The sequence below is a fragment of the Medicago truncatula genome, chromosome 6 (assembly GCF_003473485.1).
Source record: "Medicago truncatula cultivar Jemalong A17 chromosome 6, MtrunA17r5.0-ANR, whole genome shotgun sequence".
NCBI lineage: Eukaryota > Viridiplantae > Streptophyta > Magnoliopsida > Fabales > Fabaceae > Medicago > Medicago truncatula.
In genome coordinates this window covers 6509724-6531052 of record NC_053047.1, presented here as the reverse complement: position 1 = coordinate 6531052, position 21329 = coordinate 6509724, and the positions used below count along the sequence as shown (strand labels likewise).

The 21329-nt window shown below is 33.2% G+C and overlaps 3 protein-coding genes and 1 pseudogene across 3 annotated transcripts; 3 read left to right on the top strand and 1 right to left on the bottom strand.

The window, feature by feature from the left end:
• The first annotated feature begins 251 nt into the window (after positions 1 to 251).
• LOC25495557 (protein trichome birefringence-like 19) lies at positions 252 to 3328 on the top strand. Its single transcript, XM_013595780.3, has 2 exons — positions 252 to 1589; positions 2280 to 3328. The coding sequence occupies exons 1-2, from the start codon at positions 1128 to 1130 to the stop codon at positions 3090 to 3092; spliced, it is 1275 nt and encodes a 424-aa protein (XP_013451234.1). The 5' UTR covers positions 252 to 1127; the 3' UTR covers positions 3093 to 3328.
• A 2040-nt stretch (positions 3329 to 5368) lies between these two features.
• On the bottom strand, positions 5369 to 10627 carry LOC25495556 (rab GTPase-binding effector protein 1). Its single transcript, XM_013595779.3, has 6 exons — positions 10268 to 10627; positions 8868 to 8990; positions 8473 to 8673; positions 6714 to 6795; positions 5967 to 6031; positions 5369 to 5768 (listed from the first exon to the last, which is right to left on the bottom strand). The coding sequence occupies exons 1-6, from the start codon at positions 10553 to 10555 to the stop codon at positions 5469 to 5471; spliced, it is 1059 nt and encodes a 352-aa protein (XP_013451233.1). The 5' UTR covers positions 10556 to 10627; the 3' UTR covers positions 5369 to 5468.
• Positions 10628 to 17244: 6617 nt separating this feature from the next.
• On the top strand, positions 17245 to 19397 carry LOC25495555 (probable endo-1,3(4)-beta-glucanase ARB_01444; annotated as a pseudogene).
• Positions 19398 to 19702: 305 nt separating this feature from the next.
• On the top strand, positions 19703 to 21079 carry LOC25495554 (probable endo-1,3(4)-beta-glucanase ARB_01444). Its single transcript, XM_024786340.1, is given in 4 exon segments — positions 19703 to 19714; positions 19812 to 19948; positions 19950 to 20576; positions 20578 to 21079. Coding segments are annotated over 4 exon segments (1278 nt in total).
• Positions 21080 to 21329: the final 250 nt, after the last annotated feature.

Here is a 21329-nt window from a genome sequence, read left to right as displayed (position 1 = left end):
TAAAAATATGCAAAACAAGGTACCAAAAGACAATACTATTTTGTTTACATTTCATTGTTGTAATACAATCATTGATATTTTACAGTTGTATACTATGTAACAATACATGTTCATCAAAATTAGACAATAATTGTGCAGGAATAAAAATAAAGGAGCAAAAAAACAGGAATATAGGAGACAAAACTTATATGTCACTGATTTTTGCTCTTGTCCTTAAATCCTCAACCTTAGCTCTTCATTGGCTTCATAGCATATTGCTTTTTCTTTGATCAACAACATATTGTAGCACAAACCAATTTAGGGTAAAGTTGGTTTATAACCTATTTTTAGCAAGTTTCAATCAACTTATTAGAATTAAGTGGTTGATTAGATTCGGTTAAGGACAAATCGGTCGGGAGAACTTGAATTAGGGACAACTTATATTAGAATCCTGACTATAACAATCATTGATCAGACTTTACTAACCTCTCGTCCGAACTTCAAATTACTAAACCTCTTCTCCATAAGTAAGCGTCGCGGCCAAGATCGCTCCTTGAGGAGGTGTAATAGCATTAGCTCAACCTGCATACATGATTTTTTACACAAAAAGTACACTGCATTAAAATATCTTTCTTACCAATCTTAGTTACTTCCTTTAATTATGTTTTTTTCTTTCTAAAAGGAACTGACAAATCCTACTAAACAAAGAGTGAAAAAGTGATTCATACAATTTGATTCCCTTTCTTAGATATTAAATAAATAGTGTCCCCTTTTGCATTTTTTAACATATTTAATTAATCAAATTTAGTTGGCTATGAATTGGCTTTGCAGCCATAAAGGGTCAATGAAAATTGTCTTAGTCAAATTAAAGTGAAAATAGGACTCTTCTTTTATTTATTTATTTTTTTGTTAGTTTTAAAATCATTATGAAATATGAAAAAAAATATATTTTATCAAAACTTTGTCATATCATGAATTAATGATAGTGATTTAGCTATAATATGGAACACTTTAAGAAAGTTTAGTTTGAAACTTGAATTAAAGAAAAAGTAGAAAGGTTTATCATAACCAAAAAAATCATAACAAAAGTTACCAACATTTATATAAACTGTTTCATCAAAGTTTTATATTCAAAATTTATCTCAACCATGAAGTTTCAAACCAATGAGATTCTCAATGGGAAGTACACAACAAGAAAAACAACCAAAAGTGTTTTTCTTGTACCATTCACTCTTCTTCTCATCATGTTTCCTCTTATTCTCATGAGAAACACAGATGAACCATCTCCAAACATGTCTTCTGTCCAACACATGAATAACAAAACACATACAAAAGGATGTGACATCTTTTCAGGTAGTTGGATTCCTCATTCTGAAGGACCTTATTACAACAATGAAACATGCAAATGGATGATAGATGAACAAAACTGCATGAAGTTTGGTAGGCCGGACGATGAGTATCTTCATTGGAGATGGAAACCAAACGAATGCGAGCTTCCGTTGTTTAATGCAACTCAATTCTTAGAGATTGTTAGAGGAAAGAAAATGGTTTTTGTTGGAGATTCTGTTGGGAGAAATCAGTTGCAATCTTTGTTGTGCCTCCTAAGTCAAGTAAGTAATGATCAACTCATACTTTTTTTTGTGTTTTTTTTTCAAAAGTGTAGGAGATAAATTTTTGTTTACATCAAACAATTTTCATAGTGTCTCTATAACAAGTGATTTAGATTTCTATCAAAGATTATGAAAAATGTCCGTGACCGCGACCTGAGCCGTGACATCAAGGTTTTTTCATGTTTTCATCATTAAATTGTGATGGTCGCGTCAATCGTATTTGATTGTGATTCTCCGCATTATCTTGGAATATAACCATGGCTGCGATTTAAAACCTTGTTTCTATCCTTGTTCCCTTCTCTTGAATGTATTCATCCTTCTTATTTAATTATTTAACAAATGTTTACACAACTTTTTGTTGATGATCTTGTCTGCATGGTTATATTTCAAATCAAACTTAGTGAATGTTTGGTTTCACATTTGGAGGAGGAAAAATTGATTCTATAGGTGTAAAATTTATTTTGACAAGCTTTAATGTTTTCAAGTAAAATTGATTTTGCCTTCAGAATTGATTCTAACTTGAAGCTAGAACTCGGAGCTTTTGACTCTACGATTAATTTAGTTTCAAATTTACTGTGGAACTCACTTTTACATTTATATATATATATCAAAACATAAATCAATTTATTCATAACCAATTTTTGACACCACATAACCAAACATGCTTATGTATTTTTTCTCTTTTTTCAGGTGTCTCAACCCGAGGACGTTTCTCATAAATACACAACAAATGTTATATATTTCAAACGGTATTTCTTCGCCGATTACAATTTCACCCTTGGAAATCTATGGTCACCATATTTTGTGAGATCAAAGGATGCAGACAAAAATGGTCATTCATACAACAGCATCATGGAATTATATGTAGATGAGGTAGATGAAGCATGGTCTAGTCAAGTTGAAAACTTTGACATAGTGATCATTTCAGCAGGACATTGGTTTTTTAGACCATTATTGTTCTATGAAAAGGGTAAACTTGTTGGATGCAACAAATGTGGAATGGAGAATGTGACAGATCTTGCTCACTATTATGGTTACAAAATGGCATTTAGGACTGCATTTAAGACCTTAACAAATCTTGAAAATTTTAAAGGTGTGACATTTTTTAGGACATTTTCTCCATCACATTTTGAGAATGGAGATTGGAACAAAGGAGGGAATTGTGTGAGGAAAAAACCATTTAGCAAGGAAGAAATGAACCTAAATGGTTACATTCTAGAGACATATTTAACACAAGTGAATGAATTTAAAGTAGCACAAGAGGAAGCATCAAAGAAAGGTTTGAAATTTTTGATGCTAAATACAACTGAAATTATGTTGTTGAGACCTGATGGACACCCTAATAACTATGGACATGCAATGGTAAAAAATGTGACATTTTACAATGATTGTGTTCATTGGTGTTTACCTGGACCTGTTGATACATGGAATGAGTTATTGCTATATATGTTGAAAGTACAAAGTCACACATCTTATGGTTCAAAGCTGGAGAGTGTTTTATGAAAATAAGATTTACATATGTTAACTATATTAAAGAGATTGTTTATTATTTACTTTTTGAGGGTTTGCTTACTCTATTGTAATTTTTTTTGTATTTACACAAAGGGTAGGGGAAATGATGAGAGAGATTGATGAATGTATTTATTTACTACATAGATAATAACATGGAGAATGTATATGCAAAGTGATTTGTAATTTTTGTATCATATTTGGTGGAATGTCTTGATTATCATATTGGTCAATAATCAGTCTCAATAAGCTCAATGGTATTAAGAAACACTGGCCAGTTCTGTTTTGCCTTAAAAACCAATTGTAGAAAGAAAAAAAAAAAAGTCTTGGAGATGAAGTCAAAGAGGAATTTGATCAAAGGCAAAGGCTTAATCAACATCAAGAAAATGCATACAAACAATTGAAAAGTCCTTCCATTTGCCATAAGTATCATTGCTAATTAATTCAAAAAATCAATTATATTTCTTCAAACAAATTTACTTGCTTTTTAATTTTGGTTTGTTTAATTTATTTATTGATCTACTGTTAAGAGTTCCACATCGGATAAGAGATGGTCTGACAATGTGTTTATAAGTGGGGGCAATCATCACCTCAGAAGCCGGTTTTGTGGGGTTGTGTTAGACCCAACCACGATTTCAAAGATGGTATCAGAGCCTCTTCAAGATCCATTGGGTCACTTGCTATCAGGTTTCCGTTATCGGGTCACCCACCATTTATGTCCACGAACCAAGTCCAATATCGTTGGTCGTGAGGGTGTGTGTTAAGAGTCTCACATCGGATAGGAGATGGTCTGACAATCTGTTTATAAATGGGGCAATCATCACCTCACAAACCGGTTTTGTAGGGTTGTGTTAAGTCCAACCACGATTTCTAAGATCTAGTTTGTTGTATTTTTCTATTAAATTGCTAGCGTAGACACTTATAAATTTAGAATGGTGATTAAGATGATATAGACATTAACCGGAGATGAAGATGATATATAGACAGGATATATCAAAACTTTCTTGATCTCACATTTATTTGGATGGTATAGACATTAACTAGAATTGATAAAGTTGATAATGCATGGATAAAAAAATAGTGAATCCTAGATCTCAATGCAATGCATTGACGTATGGTAGTAAGCAATTTCATGTGCCTGGATAATGATACTGACTTGAGCTTTGAGGCTAAGCATAGGTGTAGCTTTCTGTCCATTCTTGGGGCTGTCATACATATCATGAACAAAAAAAACCATGAAATATAGTTATATATTCTTTCTTTTTCCTTTCTATTTTTGGGTATAAATAAATATACTTTATATATTCTTTCCCCTATTAACATCAAACCTTGCTGTCAAATTATGAATATAAAAATTTAAACATTCAAGAGTTTCAGAATTATATGCTGAGTGTGTAAAACTATCTGTTAAGATAACTCTGCAATAAAAAGTTCGATAGTCGTTGCATAATCTTTAAATTCGATTCAACAAGTAAAGGCCATTACTTTTTCAACCGTATGAGTTTCTCGTGTGTCCTATTCAGATTCTAAAATTCAAAATATTTTAACGTGCTTTTGAAGATTTTATGGAGTATTTATGTTCGGATTTTATAATCCGAACTACATAAGGCGCGCGAGAAACTGATAGGGTGCAAGAAAAAAAACAGTCATAAGTAAATGCTCTCTCAACAATACTAGGAATTCAGGTATACAAGTTTCAAGAAATTTGCAACTTGAAGGAACCCAAATTACTTCATCCTATAGATTAGACTTCCATGGTGAAAATTACTTAACAGAAAGATAACAGAACACTAATAACTTGAACTAGTTGCTTCTTTATCAAGCACCATCTCTCACAATAGCAAACTCAAAGTAACTAAAGTTTACCATAACTATTTATTAGGATATTATAAAATATCTAATAATATCTTTTATATTATATTTGAGTATTATGAGTCATTTCCTATAATCAGTTTATGATTTCTATTTATCTAGGATTGAGTCTATGTGTCCCTATAAATAGGGTCTAGTGTTTAGTCTTTTATAACAAGTATCAATAATATTTTAGGTTCCTGTCATTTTCTCTTCCTTTTATCACAAAACCTTGCAACTTCAACTGCTATCACATCATCTGATCTTTTTTGTATTCGACGATTTTCCTCTCGTTCTTACCTTTTCTTCAGCTGTAAGTAACTCTACGCAGTATGAACGGATGTAATAAGAGTTTTGGTTAACGAGTTAACTTCTGCAGAAACTTCTTGTTATATATATATATATATGCACACGAGGTATTCAATAAGTACAAACAAAGGTCCAGTCATAAGTGTCTATCAACTAAGAAAAAGGTTCAGTCATAAGTAGTAAAATGTAATAAGATAATTTTAAATTTGGTCAAAATGATATCCTGATAAATACAATTATGTTTAAGGCTAAAATATAAAGCACAAATGCCGACCTAAGTAGCATAAGCCTTTGCTGGCTTTCGGTTCTGCCTGCCGAATGGTAAGGAAGCCTCTGATGACCATCATAATCTGACAAACCATGTAACTTATCAGAGGAGCCTCTAACAAAACGATTTCTAGCATTGTTCACGTCGGAGTTGTTGCTTTGCAGCTGTCGCCATTGTGCATTCAATCTTTCCAGCTCCATCTCTTTCGGATGAATTTCTTCAAGTAAGCCCTCAGCTTGTGTCTGAAAGCAAGAAAGAAAAACGGCTTATTAGACTCATCTCCAGAAGGCAACCCGATACACAGAAGTAACAACTCAAATGGTTGTTATTATTCAACTATCGCCTTTTTTTTGTCGCGCTAAAAAGATAAAATAAACTGTTTTTTAAATACAAACAATATCATGTATGTAGAAACATAAACAATGAAGTATGAAAAGCACCTGTTTAACTGCTAGTTGCTGAAGTAAACCATGAAGCTGTTTATCTAATGTCTTTTCTCTTTGTGCTGCAAAACAAGTTAAGAATGTTTTAAAGCTAAAATAATGCTTGCAAGATGAAGCTTAAGTATGCAAAATTAGTGACAGAATTTAAACAATAAAAACGGTAAGATTATGGAGATGGAACGGAATCAAAGTCACCCCCAACTGGATTCTTTCTTTTATTCCTTTTGATAGAATAATTCATTTAGAAAAGCACAAACAGGAGCATCAGGGGAAAAAACACCCAAAAAAGAAAATACATCCTAGAAAAGAAGCCTAGTCCCTCTACATGTCCAACCTAGAAATACTCCAAAACAAAACCCAACAAGAGTTTCTGTCAGCATTTTGAAATTATTATTACATGCAGAATAAAACCATTTGGTAACATATCACTTTAGTACTATAACTTCTCGAATTTAATGTTTAAACGAAAACATGCTTGATGATTTTCCAACATACAAGAAATCACATAATACAGTGCAATGTTGAATTTGTATTGCATCATTGAGTGACCTTAAACAAAACTATACTGAGTCAGGTATCGCATGGCATTTTGCATATATAATTATTAATTATGCTTTGCAACTTTCCCTACTATAAACAAGTTTGTGACATCTTTACTCAGTGTGATCAATCAAAGGTTTCAGAGGATCCATGACCGTTGTACACATCATCATGCACTCGGATAACAGAAGTAAGATATAATACCTGGGGAAGGCTGTTTTAGTGCATTTTCCTGCACTGCTGCCCATTTCTTCTCTAATGCTTTCACAGTATCCTCCATTGAACTCTGAAAAGAAAATAACAGTTAATAACGTGAAAACAATATTTCAACATAATTAAATTATTGTTTCAGTTCTGGTAGGTAACTAAATCAAGTGCACTTCCAACAATTAATGCAAGTGACACAAATCAGAATTGAAGACCACCAGGGAAAATGCAGAGCCTCAACAAATAGTCAAAGAAAAACACTGAATGTTAATGCTTTATTGCCACCATCACTTTAAATGTTTATTAACCATTAAGTATAATATTTTAACGCTAAATTACTGTATTTAATTTGCATTTAAAAGGAAATCTATGGTACCCAATGTAGTAAGGATCGAGTGCTGGATCGTAGGATCGTATGATCCTACACCCCACGTCATCTCAACCGTGCTTCAACTTTACTCAGGTTCATTTTTGCTCTGTTTTCCTCTGTTTGCTCTGTTTTTCCTATGTTTTTTTGCTTGTTTCCTCTGTTTTGCTTGGTTCCTCTATTTTCTGTTTTTTCTCTCGACCCTATCAACAACTTACCGATCCTACTTACGAACCATGTAATGTTCCTAATGTTTACGTTCCTTCACCAGCCTACCGATCCTACTTACGAACCGTGAAATTTTCCTCATGTTTACGATCCTGACTACATTGTACCTATTGAATTATCAATTTAGGTGAATGAAATGGGTAAGGATTCACGCCATTCTTCAAAAGAAACGGAGGTGTCCATAACTATAGTTTTGAATGAATAAAGGATATCAGCGCATGCATTTATAAAATTGGTGACATTAATCACACATTTATACACTAAAACTAAATTTATTGAGATGTTCATTTCTTTTAAGAAATGGATTAGATCTCTCCCTGAACAAAATATAGCATGTTAAATCTCTTCCTCCCCTTTCCATGATGTGAATGTATAACTAAAATATTATGAGAGATAGTGTCCAACTGCTATCAAGTTCTTTAGAACAATAATCAATTTAGTTCAGAAAGATTTACCATTGGTCGCATTAATCTCTAAACAATCAAATCATACCCAATGTCTCTAAATACATCTATTCAGCTAGATACGTCCTTGAATGTATCGAATTAGTCTCTAATTTCTCGAGGGACTAATCTGACTGAATCGATGCTTAACAGACGAAATGTACATTCACGAATCTCAACACCACTTCAATCATTTAGCAATTATTAATTATGGATTGGTTTTAAGATAAACTTATTTCAATAAGCTAGAGGAAATAGGGCCTGTTTGGATTGTCTTATTTGAGTTTATGTAGTGGCATAAGTTTGGTGAGACTGTTCGGGAGAATTGATGAAAACAGCTTATGGTGATTTTCATAAAAAATATATTCAACTTATTTTAATAAGTTCTCCAATATAGCCTATAAAAACAACTTATAGCATATACATAAACAATTTAACATTATCTTTTGCTAAAAAACTAACTTATGCAAGCTTATACATAAGCGCTTATCATTATAAGTGCTTGTGCTATAAGCTGCAAATAAGCTATTTATCCAAACAGGCCCATAGTATATGAACAAGCACTTAAAAAAAACTCCCTAGAATAGCTTACTGAATAAGTGCTTAATCAAGTTATATATTCAAAGTTCAAACGCACTCTTACTCGTTCAATATTGAGTAATATGTTATTTTTAAGAAGACAAAAGAGAATCGTGTGATTAAAGAAACAAGAACAAACCAGCTCTTTCTTCTTCTCATCCAATTTTTCTAGCATAGTTGTTTTTAACGCTTCTGCATCTGCATCAAAGCCAGCTTTATCATTTATTTTGTTTTCTTCCTCCCAACCCTCAGATATCCAAGATTGGCCGGCATTGACAGAAGCTCTCGACTGCATATCTTCCAACTCAGCCCTCAGCTTCTTTTCAGTTTCATCCATCTCCTGTAACCCAAAACATCAAAATCAACAACGACGATAATTAAAACATCAAGCAGTAAACCTCAATTCCCAAAATTCATAGCAAACCACCAAATATTAACTCTTTAGTCTATAGCGTGTCACACATACACATTCACCATCATACAATATTTTGATTCAGTACAAGATACAACACACATATCACTCCTCAGTCTCACCTCTAACTTGCTCCTTAGTAATTCAGCCTCCTGTATTTTTTCCTTGATTTTATTCTCGCAATTGGATATAGTATTCTCAAAAGCAGCATTTTCTTCCTTCAGCGTCTCTTCTCTAAGCTGGGCCTGTCGTCATACCAAAAAAGTAAAATCAGTCTCATATAACAATCGAAACCAAACAAATCTCCAATTAAATGCCTGAAACCGCAGTAGACAACTTGGTATCTCAAACCAAAAAAAATCACAAAACAATCCTTGAAATTGAAAAATTTCAATTACAACAGTTATTCCAAACAGTTTCATAACAAAATTGACCTACTAAAACATACCATTATAGTAGAGCATTTTCGATAATATTTTGAAATTTCAGTAATTTGACTACTAAATTGACAAACACCTATAATTTCAATAATCCAACAATTCCATGACTCAATTGACTATCTCGAAAAGACTAAACTGATCTGGTATTTTCATTTCAACCAGCATTTTGTAATTTCAGTAATTTGACTACTTAATTGGCAAACACCAAGAATTTTAAGATTTATGCAATTCCACAACAAAACTAATCAAGCATCATTTCGCGATTTTAGTAATTTCACGACTAAATTGACATACACCTAGAATTTCAGAAATAACATTAGCGATCATTCAAAGCACTTACATACACAGACACCAAATACAACAGTGACACAGACAACAATAATAATTTAAGAAAACGGAAGTGACTGAAGGCCTGCTTTGATTGACTAAGTTGAGCTTATCTTTGCATAAGCACTTGTGACACTGCATGGGAGAACTTATGACATGTTCATAAGTTGTTTTCAGCTTATTTCCATAAGCTCTTCAGAATTTTATGAAAACATAACGAAAGTAATTTGACTTTATTTTATTTTATTTTGTGTTATAGAAATAGGTTATTCACAAGCCCTTATATGATATGTGCAGTGCTTATAATATACTTATATGATAAGCCCTTGTGCTTGAGACCAAAAGATATGAGTACTTTTTTTACTTATATCCAAGACCAGGGAGAGTAAGCTTCCAAATAAGGGCATGTTTGGATTAAATTATTTGAGTTTACCTACTGACATAAGTTTTGTGACTGTTTGGGAGAATTTATCAAACAGCTTACAGCAATTTTCATAAGCTTTTTTCAACTTATTTTCATAAATTCTCCAATATAGCTTCTAAAAACAACTTATAGCATATACAAAAACAATTAATGTAATCAACCATTATGAAGTCAGGTCATTTTGCAACTTTGAAAATTCTCCATACTAAATTATCCAAAACCTAACAATTTCATTTCATGAATTAAATTTAAATTACTTATCCTCATCTCAATGAAATTACTCCAACACATTGCTTTCACTCAAGGGCATTGACGTAATTTCCCCACATACCTGATGTCTCGTGGAGGAATGAGAGTTCAACTGAAGAGCGAGAGCGTTATTAGAAGCAAGAGAATGAGCATGAAGATGAGGAAGACGTTGAGAGATATCAGGAGGAGGCAATCTAAGGCGTAGATCTTGAATCGAACGTTGAAGAGAGTTAGTTTTGGAATCGAGTTCACGAACGTAGGTTTTTTGAGAATCGGAGAAGAGAATTGGAATTGATGAATCTTCTGTTGCTGATTCTGTTCCTCCGTTTCCTCCTACTACATCTGCTGCCCATGCTAATAATCCTGCCATTTCTTTTCTGTTACACCCACCTCTCTCTTTCTGCTTTTGTTTCTCAGTTTTCTTCACTTCAATTTTGGTTCCATTTTGGTGTGGACGTGGACCATTAAAGAACAATTTTTTTTTATTTTTACCAAAAAAAAATAACAGTTAATTTAACCTTAAACTATTTGATATATGAACTATTAAAATCAATTAAAAAGATTTTTTAATCATGAGAAATATATGAATAATGTGAACTTAACTCGGTTGGTAGGGATGAGGTTCGAACTCCGCACAATCTACTTCTCCACATTTAAAATGTGCGAACTCTAATCACTAAGATATTTGATAAAAAAAAAAAAAATTTTAAATGTGTCATTGGTCCCTGCACTTTCATCAGATTTTGGCATTGGTCCCTGCATTTTTTTTTTGTTTGGCATTGGTCCCTGCACTTTGTAAAAATATTGGTATTGGTCCCTTTGTTAACTTTCTGTTAAAAAAAAAACACAAAACCAACGGAGTGCCACGTGGCCCAATCATTTCACACCACGTGGCACCAATATCAATATTTTTACAAAGTGCAGGGACCAATACCAATAGTTTTTTGTTTTTATTTTAACAGAAAGTTAACAGAGGGACCAATACCAATATTTTTACAAATTGCAGGGACCAATTCCAAACAAAAAAAAAAATGTAGGGACCAATGCCAAAATCTGATGAAAGTGCAAGGACTAAAGACATATTTAAACAAAAAAAAAAAATCAATCAAAAAGTTTTTTAATTATGAGAAATATATGAATGTGAGACGGCGTTTAGGGTGGGAGACCTTTATAGGTCTCCTACCGTGCATGACCTCTTTTTTTTTTTTTTTTGACCTTCGGACCTTTCCTAATCGTTAGATTGATTGAACACACCACAGATCAAATACATTTGATTATCTTTTCATTTGTCTTCTTCCCTCTCAACTCTCATGAGCTTTCACCTTTCTCTAATATCCCTCTCTGTTTATTTTCCCTTTGCCAATTACACAATTTCTTTGTTCCTTATAATACGAACACTAGGTTTGATCTAGATTTTCCAACCATCTAAATATCCATTTTTTCCTTCATTGTTCTACTCTTAATTGTTCAAAAAAGTAATACTCAGATCTGGAATAAATTTGGAAAAGAATGGTACTCAAATGCTAATCAATTTTCCTTCATTGATCTACTCTTAATATTTCAAACAAGTCCAATAAATAAAATGTTAAAACTTTCATATTCATCAAAGATAAAAAAAATATAAAAAAAAAAACTGCAGATTTAATCAATTTTTTGACAATTCCTTTTAAAATCCTAATCAAATTGGAATTCAAATTCATCTTTCAATAATACCGATTTGGCTTTGTTTTGTTTTGATCGTTCAATAATTCCCTTTGGGGACATCCGAAGTTGAAATTGAAGCATTTTTCCTGCAAATTGAAATTAAATATAGCAGCAGATCTGTGTTCATGAAGTTTGAGAAGCAATCTCAAGTTATTTAAGTGAAATATAATCATGAGGAGCAAGCAACATGCAAGCACAAAAGGAGCAATTTGATTTATATTGTGATGGGGAAGGAGATGAAGATTTGGGTGTTCTTGTGGTTGCTGGAGTTGTTGTTGTTGGGTAAGAGAAAGAATGATTCTGATAGAGAGGAGAGAGAATGAAAAAGTGAAAATAAGACGAAAAAAATATTCAATGCTGATGGTGTAAGCTAAGAATCATGGAACTTCATTATCCAATGGTTAACATCTATTTTGCCAAAATAAAAAATATTTAAGGATCAAATTGTTGCAAAAGTTTTTTTTTTTTTTAAATGCAACATTGACGGTATAAGGGAAGGGATAATTTGAATGTTTATTCTTACAAAAATAAAATCCATAGTAATAATTTACATTTTGATATGAAAGATGAATAAGTCTCTTTGCTACAATAAAAATTGATCATATGAAAATTGTGACCGAGTCAATGGATTTTCACTCTTTTTATGTATTCATTATCGTAGCATACTTTAATTTGTAATTTTTAGTAAAAAATTTACATCGATAGCGATGGCAATAATGATACATTTTCAATCAAATCATGTCATATATACTTTGTTTTTTTAGTAGCCGAAATTTAAACCTCGGATCATGGTAAACAAGTATGATCTCTACTTCACTTGATTATAAGAAACTATTTTGATAGCTCAGTAAGTTAGTTACAACTAGTAATCAACTCTAAACTAACTAAGTTCTAATAGCTTGTGTCACAAGTAACTAAGGCCTACGATGTTCCTCTTCTTCATTTTTGAGTAAGCTTGCTTCTATATCTTGTGCATTGTGTTTCAACAGTAATGATATGATATGCTTCGGTCCTGTTGGAATTGGAGTGGACATATTTCCGATAAATTATCTCGCTTGTCTTATGTTATTGTAGAGTGAAAGGATGTGTCTTTTGATAAAGTTCTTAATAAGAAAGGAGGGTTAATGGTGCATATTTAGAGCATTCAACAAATACTATACGAAGGAAAAATCAATAATTTTGTGGCTCACCATGAAAGATAGTTAGCACATATACACTAGCAAGAAGAATTAACGTGGTTTCAAAGATCCATAACGAAAATTACGGTATTAAAATTGTTCCTCGACAACGGTATGATAAAATCTTCATGTTGAGGGATGTCATTGGTGTGTGGGTGGAGGAGGATAGATAAGTGTTAAAAATCAATGGTAAACAATTTCTATATAGAGTTGTTCTCAACCAAGGATAACAATACACATTGGTCTCATACTCATATAACTTATTTTACTTACATATTTGCCAACGGAAGTTGTGTATGAGCTTGTGGTGGTATCCTTGGCACGGGAGCTAAGCATGACATTCTTGACCACGCCCATGCTTGTAAGAGAATTGTGCACCCAGGCATTTCGTTAGTGTCATATATTGCACTGTCACACAAGGATCTATATAGCGTGGCCAAACAAGCTGAACCCCAACTATACTGTCCAACCTCCTCAGGTGATTTATCCAACAATTGCAAAAACGACAAATGTATAAGATTACCACTATAATTAGGCATTATTCGAGAGCCTATCAAGTATAAGACATAGGCTCTAAACATATGTAGAGTCGTGGGGGGACCTGTCATACCAACACCATTGATACATTCTTGAAGCCATGATAATCTTATACTCTTCTCGTCATGTCGAACGTTCATTGGCTTACTTCCTAAAATAGGTTCAACAATCTCCCACCCAACTTATGTTTTACCGGTAATCGGTTCACCGTTAACCTTTAAACCAAGGAGTATATGAACGTCTTCCAACATTATTGTACACTCGCCCGATGGAAAAAGAAATGTGCGGGTCTCCGACCTCAATCTTTCACATAACGCGACTATTAAACGATTATCAACGTTATATTTGTTTAAATTAGTAAAGTCCCACAATCCGGCTGACCTTAAGCTATCTTCAATGGTTGGGGGTGCCGGGGAAATCTTACGATGACATCGAACTCGAAGGTAATGTTGGTCTTCGTTCTACAAAATATTAATATTGTTAATAATTGAGTCTTACTAATTATACATACATAATATTAATAGAATTGATATACATAAATAATTAAACATAAATAATATTAATATAATTAAGTTTCAATTAAAATAAAATAATATAGACTTACATTAATAGTTTATGAAATATGACGAGATCTATGTTTGTTGCCTAAATAAAGGATGTCTCCCATCTTTAAATTAGAAGGAAAGAAAAGCTTTACGTTATACTAATAAATAAAGTTAGAGGACCCACATAACACAAACCCTAACGTTTATTTGAATAAAACTAACAGAAATCACTAAATGTAGTAACGGTGAGAAATTTAGAGAACCGAAATAAATCAATTTTTAGTTAGAGGATCAATCCGATACAAATTAAATAGTTAGAGGACAAAAAAGGTAATTAAGCCAATAAAAAATGTTGTAGATATATATCCTTTTTTTTTTTTTTTTTTTTAATCCTAGAGAGCCAGATCTTTAAATTAGAGGCTATGTTTCTTGAGATGATTTTATTTATGGTGGACCGTCAATATATTCTTAAGGGTCTAAAAGTTCTCTAGAAAGGCTTATGCGTCTTCTAGAAGGGTTTCTGAAGCCTAGGCGCGCCCTTTTAGATGCGTCGCCTTAGTCAGCCTCTAGAAGCATCTAGAACCGGATAAAAAGACCTAAAGTCCATCTTGCTTGGAATTTAAGTCACGCTAAAACAAAGCCCATAAGGGGCTAGAAATAACATCATTGAGACCACGCTAAAGCCAAGTACAGTTAGCGCCGTCCGCGGGAACCTCGGTAAAACTAACCTAGGCCACACTCATAAACCTAAAACCTATCGGCTATCTAAAAAAGATGATAGCCGACAAATACCAAACCAGATTCGACTTCAATTTTTTCACGAAATAATCAAACATCAACATCAAGTACCTCACAACGATCAATTTTTCCAAATTATCAGGTGCTAGCGATTCCTCATCGCCCGTCATCACCATTGACGTATAAAAAGAATTCACCGTTGTTTTTCAAACTTGGGTTAAATCGCCTTCAAAGGGAAGAACCGTTCTTTTATTTATATCTTTCTTATATTGCCATAATTTGATGGCGTTATTCTTAATACCTTTAAACTTTAGAGGAATGCTAGCAACACTCTCTTTTGAGGACTCTCTCCAGCACTCACTCTTTTATTGGGTGAAATCAATGTATGTCCCACTACTTTATGTGAGTTCCATTTCCGAAGTGTAGGTCCTACATTAATTTCACCTAAAGAGTGAGTGCTAGAGAGAATACTTAAAAGAGAGTGTTGCTAGCACTCTTCCAAACTTTAAGCTGTTTCTACGAAATTATCCTTTTATTTTTGAGAAATGATATTTGAACATCCATTTTGTGACAACTTATGGGACAACTTTCTCTCTCATACTCACATTATTTTTTACTTTATCTCTCTATTATTGCTTTGATTTTCGTGCAAATACATACTTTTTCTTTGTAAATTATGGTTGTCCCATTAGTTATCAACCAAATGGTTGTTCAAATAACACTCCTCTTTATTTTTATCGTTTGATTTGAAAAGTTAATTTTGAATCTCTACATGTGTCACAGAATACAATCGTATTTTCAATTACTTTCTTTAAGCAACATGTATCGACAGAGTATTGTTCAACTACCATTATTAGATTAATTGTACTTGTTTGTTAATTAATGACCTTGTTTATCTCGTTCATTTCAATTTCAACTTGCTTCTGTGAAGATTTTATTTTGAAAAAGAACAATATCACACGAAAATGGAAAATGGAGTATATACACACTTTGGATCTACTTGAGAGCTATGGAAGATCCAACCAACAAGAGGAGCTCAATTCATCACCATCATTTTTTTAAATGTATTTTTTATTTTTTATTTATTCAAAAAATCATTTATTTTATTCTATAGGTTTTGTCATTTTTCACTTTGGTTTTCAGTGGGTTTTTAAAGAAAAATTGCAACTGCTGAAGGAATTATATAATCTACTAAATGAGAGTAAAATAATAGAATTAAAGGGAGCGCTAGAAACCGGTAAGATTGACAAATAAATTTTCTTATGTAAATCTGTTTAAGTTCGGGTTCAACCCGAATCATTTTGTTCAAATAAGGAGTAGTTTGGATTATATTCATTTCAGTTTATTTGACTAAAATTTAGAAAAGGTACTTCTTTCATCCCAAATTATATGTCACTAGCAATTTCAAATAAATTAAGAAATGTAGTTAAGGTTGTATATAAAATAGTAATTTTAGAAAAATATCCTTCGTTAAAGACATGAAGAATATGTCTTGTGAGCATAAATCAGTTGGTAGAACAATGCAATTATTATATGCAGGGGCCGGGGTTCAAACCTCGGACACCCCACTTATTCACCTTATAAGGTGAATTCTAGCCACTAGACTACTTGACAAAAAAAAGACATCAAAAATATAAATTACAAAAAAAATAAATGAAAAGAAACGGCATAATGGAACAATAAGTATTAATGATTTATTGATATTATAAAATGATATATAAATTGAGACAAATTTATTTTGCTAAAATGATGTGCATATTTATCATTTCATTTGAGTAAAAGTCTAAATGAATGGTCTTCGTGAACTTAACTCAGTTCGTAAAAGATAATGCATATATACAGAGATCGATGTTCGAACTAAGTAACTTAAACTAAGTAACTTAGAACAATAAGTTACTGACCACTAAGTTACATTATTACCAAAAATCTAAAGGAAAGTTCTTAATCACTAAAAAGACTTTTTTTTTAACAAAGCCAAAAAAACTTGTGAATTGAAATATTTGAAGCATGTAGTAACATTTCAAATAGACCAACTCAATCGTTAAGTATAAAAAATTCAGTTTTGAATTTGGTATAATAAATGGAGTATAAAAAATCGTTAAGTATAATCCCAATCTTTCTATCTTCCATTCAAATCAATTCAATTACTCTCCCACCAATAAACATCATAAAAAAGCCCAACCCTGCATCTTCCAAACCATAACAGATAAAACTATACTTCACTCATAACCATCCCTCGAAGCATTACAAAACCCTCCATCACCATAACCATTACCATCTTAAATAACACTTTTACCTAAACAAAATCATAACCATTACCATTTTAAACTATCACTCATTAGTTTTAACTTACTATAATGTCTACTAACAACAAAATTAACACTCATTTTCTATTCCCACAAGGTAACTCCACTGTCCTTCCTGACCCCTCCAAATTCTTCTCTCCAAATCTGCTATCCACACCCCTCCCTACAAACTCTTTCTTCCAAAACTTTGTTCTCAACAATGGTGACCAACCTGAATACATTCATCCATATCTCATCAAATCTTCAGACTCATCACTTTCTATTTCCTATCCAAATCGTTCTTCCAGCTCCAAAGCCATACACCAAGTATTCAAACCTGATCTTACTATAACTTCCTCATAAAAAGAAAAAAGTTGCAATGGAAAACATGTAATTTCTTCCTATAGTGATCTCAGTGTCACGTTAGACATTCCTTCAACCAACATGAGTTTCTTTCTTGTTAGAGGAAGTCCTTATTTGACTCTTTCTGTAACAAAACCAGCCCCTCTTTCCATTTCAACCGTCCATGATATCATTTACTTCTCATCAAATGATTCGTCTACAAAGTTTACTATTCGGTTTAACAATAATCAAGCATGGATATTGTATGCTTCAATAAAAATAAAGTTGACTCAAGGCCGTTCAGAGATAACTTCCGAGGCCTTTTCTGGCACAATTCGAATAGCTTTATTGCCGGATTCTGATTCAAAACATGAGGCTGTTCTTGACAGGTATTGTTTCTGTTATCCTGTGTCAGGTGATGCTATACTCAGAGAACCATTTTGTGTTGAGTATAAATGGGAGAAGAAGGGTTGGGGTGATTTGTTGATGTTAGCACACCCTCTTCATCTTCAGCTTTTATCTGAGAAAGATTGTAAGAATATTACTGTTTTGAGTGATTTCAAGTATAAAAGCATTGATGGCGATCTTGTTGGCATTGTTGCTGATTCGTGGATTTTGAAAACTGATCATGTTTCTATTACTTGGTATTCCACAAAGGGTGTGAAAGAAAAACACTATGATCAAATTGTTTCATCACTTTTTACGGATGTTGAAGGTTTGAATTCGTTGTCCATAAAAACTACTTCATGTCATGCTATTGGAAAATTGATTGCAAGAGCTGCAAGATTGGCTTTGATAGCTGAAGAGATTTTTTTCTATGATGTGATTCCAAAGGTTAAGGTTAAGAAGTATTTGAAGGAGATGATTGAGCCTTGGCTTGATGGAACTTTCAAAGGTAATGGATTTCTCTATGATAAAAAATGGGGAGGGATTATTACAAAACAAGGCTCTACTGATTCAAATGCTGAGTATGGTTTTGGAATTTATAATAATCATCATGGTACTTTGGGATATTTTGTTTATGCAATTGCTGTGCTTGCTAAGATTGATCCAGCTTGGGGTAGGAAGTATAAGGCTCAAGCATATTCATTATTGGAAGATTTTATGAATTTGAGCACGAGTTTGAACTCAAATTATGCGCGTTTTAGGTGTTTTGATCTTTTCAAGTTGCACTCATGGGCCGGAGGGGTAACCGAGTTTGCAGATGGAAGTAATCAAATGGCAAGTAGTGAAGCTGTAAATGCATACTATGCTTCAGCATTGATGGGAATGGCATATGGTGATCCTCAACTTGTGTCCATTGGATCAACACTTGCATCATTGGAAATTTGTGCAGAGAAAATGTGGTGGCATGTTAAAAAGGACGGTAAGCTCTATGAAAAAGATTTTACAAAGGAGAATAGGATCATGGGAGTTTTATGGTCTAACAAGAGAGACAGTGGATTGTCGTTTGCTCCGGCTGAATGGAGAGAAGCAAGGCTTGGTGTTCAAGTTTTACCCTTGTCGCCTATTTCTGAAGTTTTGTTTTCTGATGCAAAGTATGTGAAGGAACTAGTTGAATGGACATTACCTGCCTTAAAAAGGGAAGGTATTGGTCAGCAAATGAAGGGATTTGTGTTTGCCTTGCAGGGAATATATGACAATTAAGGTGCATTGAAGAATATAAAAAGCCTAAAGGGGTTTGAAGATGGAAATTTGATGACTAATCTTCTGTGGTGGATTTATAGTAGAGGTTGAAGTGTTAACATTGAAAGGTTTATGATATTTTGGAAGTGATTGAGAACCATCTTTCTATGACTTTAGTTTAATGTATTTTCTCTTGGAATTCCCTGTTTTATTCTTATTTGAGAGCTATGTATTCAACTACTAGTGTTTTTGTGTAGCAGGATTGTGATTTGGAACGAGTAATAGTGATACTATTTTGTAGGATTGGTGCACTTCATAAATTAATTTCTAAAGGGTTTAAATGAAGTGACTTTTTCTAAAATAAATAGAAAATGCTATTTATGTTCTCTGTTTCTATTCATTTGCGATTTGGGGAAATTTCAAAATGATCAAGTCCAGGTTCAAGAATTCTGAAGTGTAGTTAGTGACAGACAATGAACAAACAAAGCTTCATTTTTACTCCAAAAAAAGTTGAGTAACATAAAAATGTAATTTGAACACAACTCAAAAAAATAAAAATAAAATGCAGTTCAATGTAAACGCAAATATTATGTATGAATTACTAAGGTTAGGGTCGAGTTGGGATCCTCTCCAGCTACTAAAATTTTCTAGTCATTGGAGATGATCTCAAGCTCCAAGGGTCTAACATTGGAGGTCACCGGCAATCACCAAAACTTCCTAGTCATCCTCTCCATCTGCAGCTTTTGTCTAAGAAAGATTGTAATGTTACTGTTTTGAGTGATTTTAAGTATAAACGCATTGATGGAGAGATGGATTTTGAAAACAGATCTTGTTTCTGTAACTTGGCATTCAAGCAAAGGTGTGAGAGATGGATTGCGTGATGAAATTGTTTCAGCACTTTGTAAGGATGTTGAAGGACTGAATTCATCAACAATAAAAACAAAATCATCTTATTTTTATGGAAAATTGATTGCAAGAGCTGCAAGACTTGCATTGATAGCGGAAGAGGTTTGTTTCCTTGATGTGATTCCAAAAGTTAGAAAGTATTTGAAGGAAACCATTGAGCCTTGGCTTGATGGAACTTTTAATGGAAATGGATTTCTTTATGATAAAAAATGGGGAGATATTGTAACCAAACATGGTTCTACAAATGCCGGTGCTGATTTTGGGTTCGGAGTTTATAATGATCATCATTATCATTTAGGATACTTTCTCTATGGAATTGCAGTGCTTGCTAAGATTGATCCTATTTGGGGTAGAAAGTATAAGTCTCAAGCCTATTCTGTCATGGCTGATTTTATGAATCTGAGCAGAAATTCAAACCCTAGTTATTACACGCATCTAAGGTGTTTCGATCTGTATAAATTACACTCTTGGGCTGGAGGGCTAACAGAATTCACTGATGGAAGAAATCAAGAGAGTACCAGTGAAGCTGGAATGCTTATTATGCGCAGCCTTGATGGGAATGGCATACGACGATGCAGAACTCGCAGCGACTGCATCGACACTTGCATCATTTGAAATTCTTGCTGCTAAAATGTGGTGGCATGTAAAAGAAGGAGGGAATATGTATGAGAAAGTGTTTAGTAAAAACAATAAGATAATTGGTGTACTTTGGTCGAACAAAAGAGACAGTGGTTTATGGTTTGGTCCAGCTGAATGGAAAGAATGTAGGCTTGGGATTCAGCTCTTACCATTGCTTCCAATTTCTGAAGTCTTGTTCTCTGATGTTATGTATGTGAAGGGACTTGTGGAGTGGACATTACCTGCTTTAAAAAGGGATGGTGTTGAAGAGGGTTGGAAGGGGTTTGTTTATGCCTTGCAAGGGATTTATGATAATGAAAGTGCACAGCAGAAGATAAGAAAGTTGAAGGGTTTTGATGATGGAAACTCATTGACTAATCTATTATGGTGGATGATTTCACTAAGTGAGCAATGAATCAATGATGTCAAGCCTCTTGTGTTACGTTTCCTTATATGTTATTGGTCTATGTTATTGAACCTGAGAGCTATGTTCATATCAGACATAATGCTAGTGATCTATGTTCAAAGTGGGTCTTGAAATGTTTATCACCTTAGAGCACACGTTTTATGAGAAAATGGTGAAACCTTCAGATCCATTCCTTCAGGTTCATTCCTTTCCCTGTCCTTGTCCTTCTCATTCAATCATTTGTCAATCATATTCTTTT

Bases quoted from the DNA above. Each gene is read 5' to 3' on its own strand.
- LOC25495556 (XM_013595779.3), bottom strand. From the start codon at position 10,555: ATGGCAGGATTATTAGCATGGGCAGCAGATGTAGTAGGAGGAAACGGA. The intron at 8,991-10,267 runs GTATGTGGGGAA...GTATGACGACAG, and splicing joins ATTCCTCCACGAGACATCAG to GCCCAGCTTAGAGAAGAGAC. The intron at 6,032-6,713 runs GTATTATATCTT...CTTGTTTTGCAG, and splicing joins ACTAAAACAGCCTTCCCCAG to CACAAAGAGAAAAGACATTA.
- LOC25495557 (XM_013595780.3), top strand. From the start codon at position 1,128: ATGAAGTTTCAAACCAATGAGATTCTCAATGGGAAGTACACAACAAGA. The intron at 1,590-2,279 runs GTAAGTAATGAT...CTCTTTTTTCAG, and splicing joins TGTTGTGCCTCCTAAGTCAA to GTGTCTCAACCCGAGGACGT.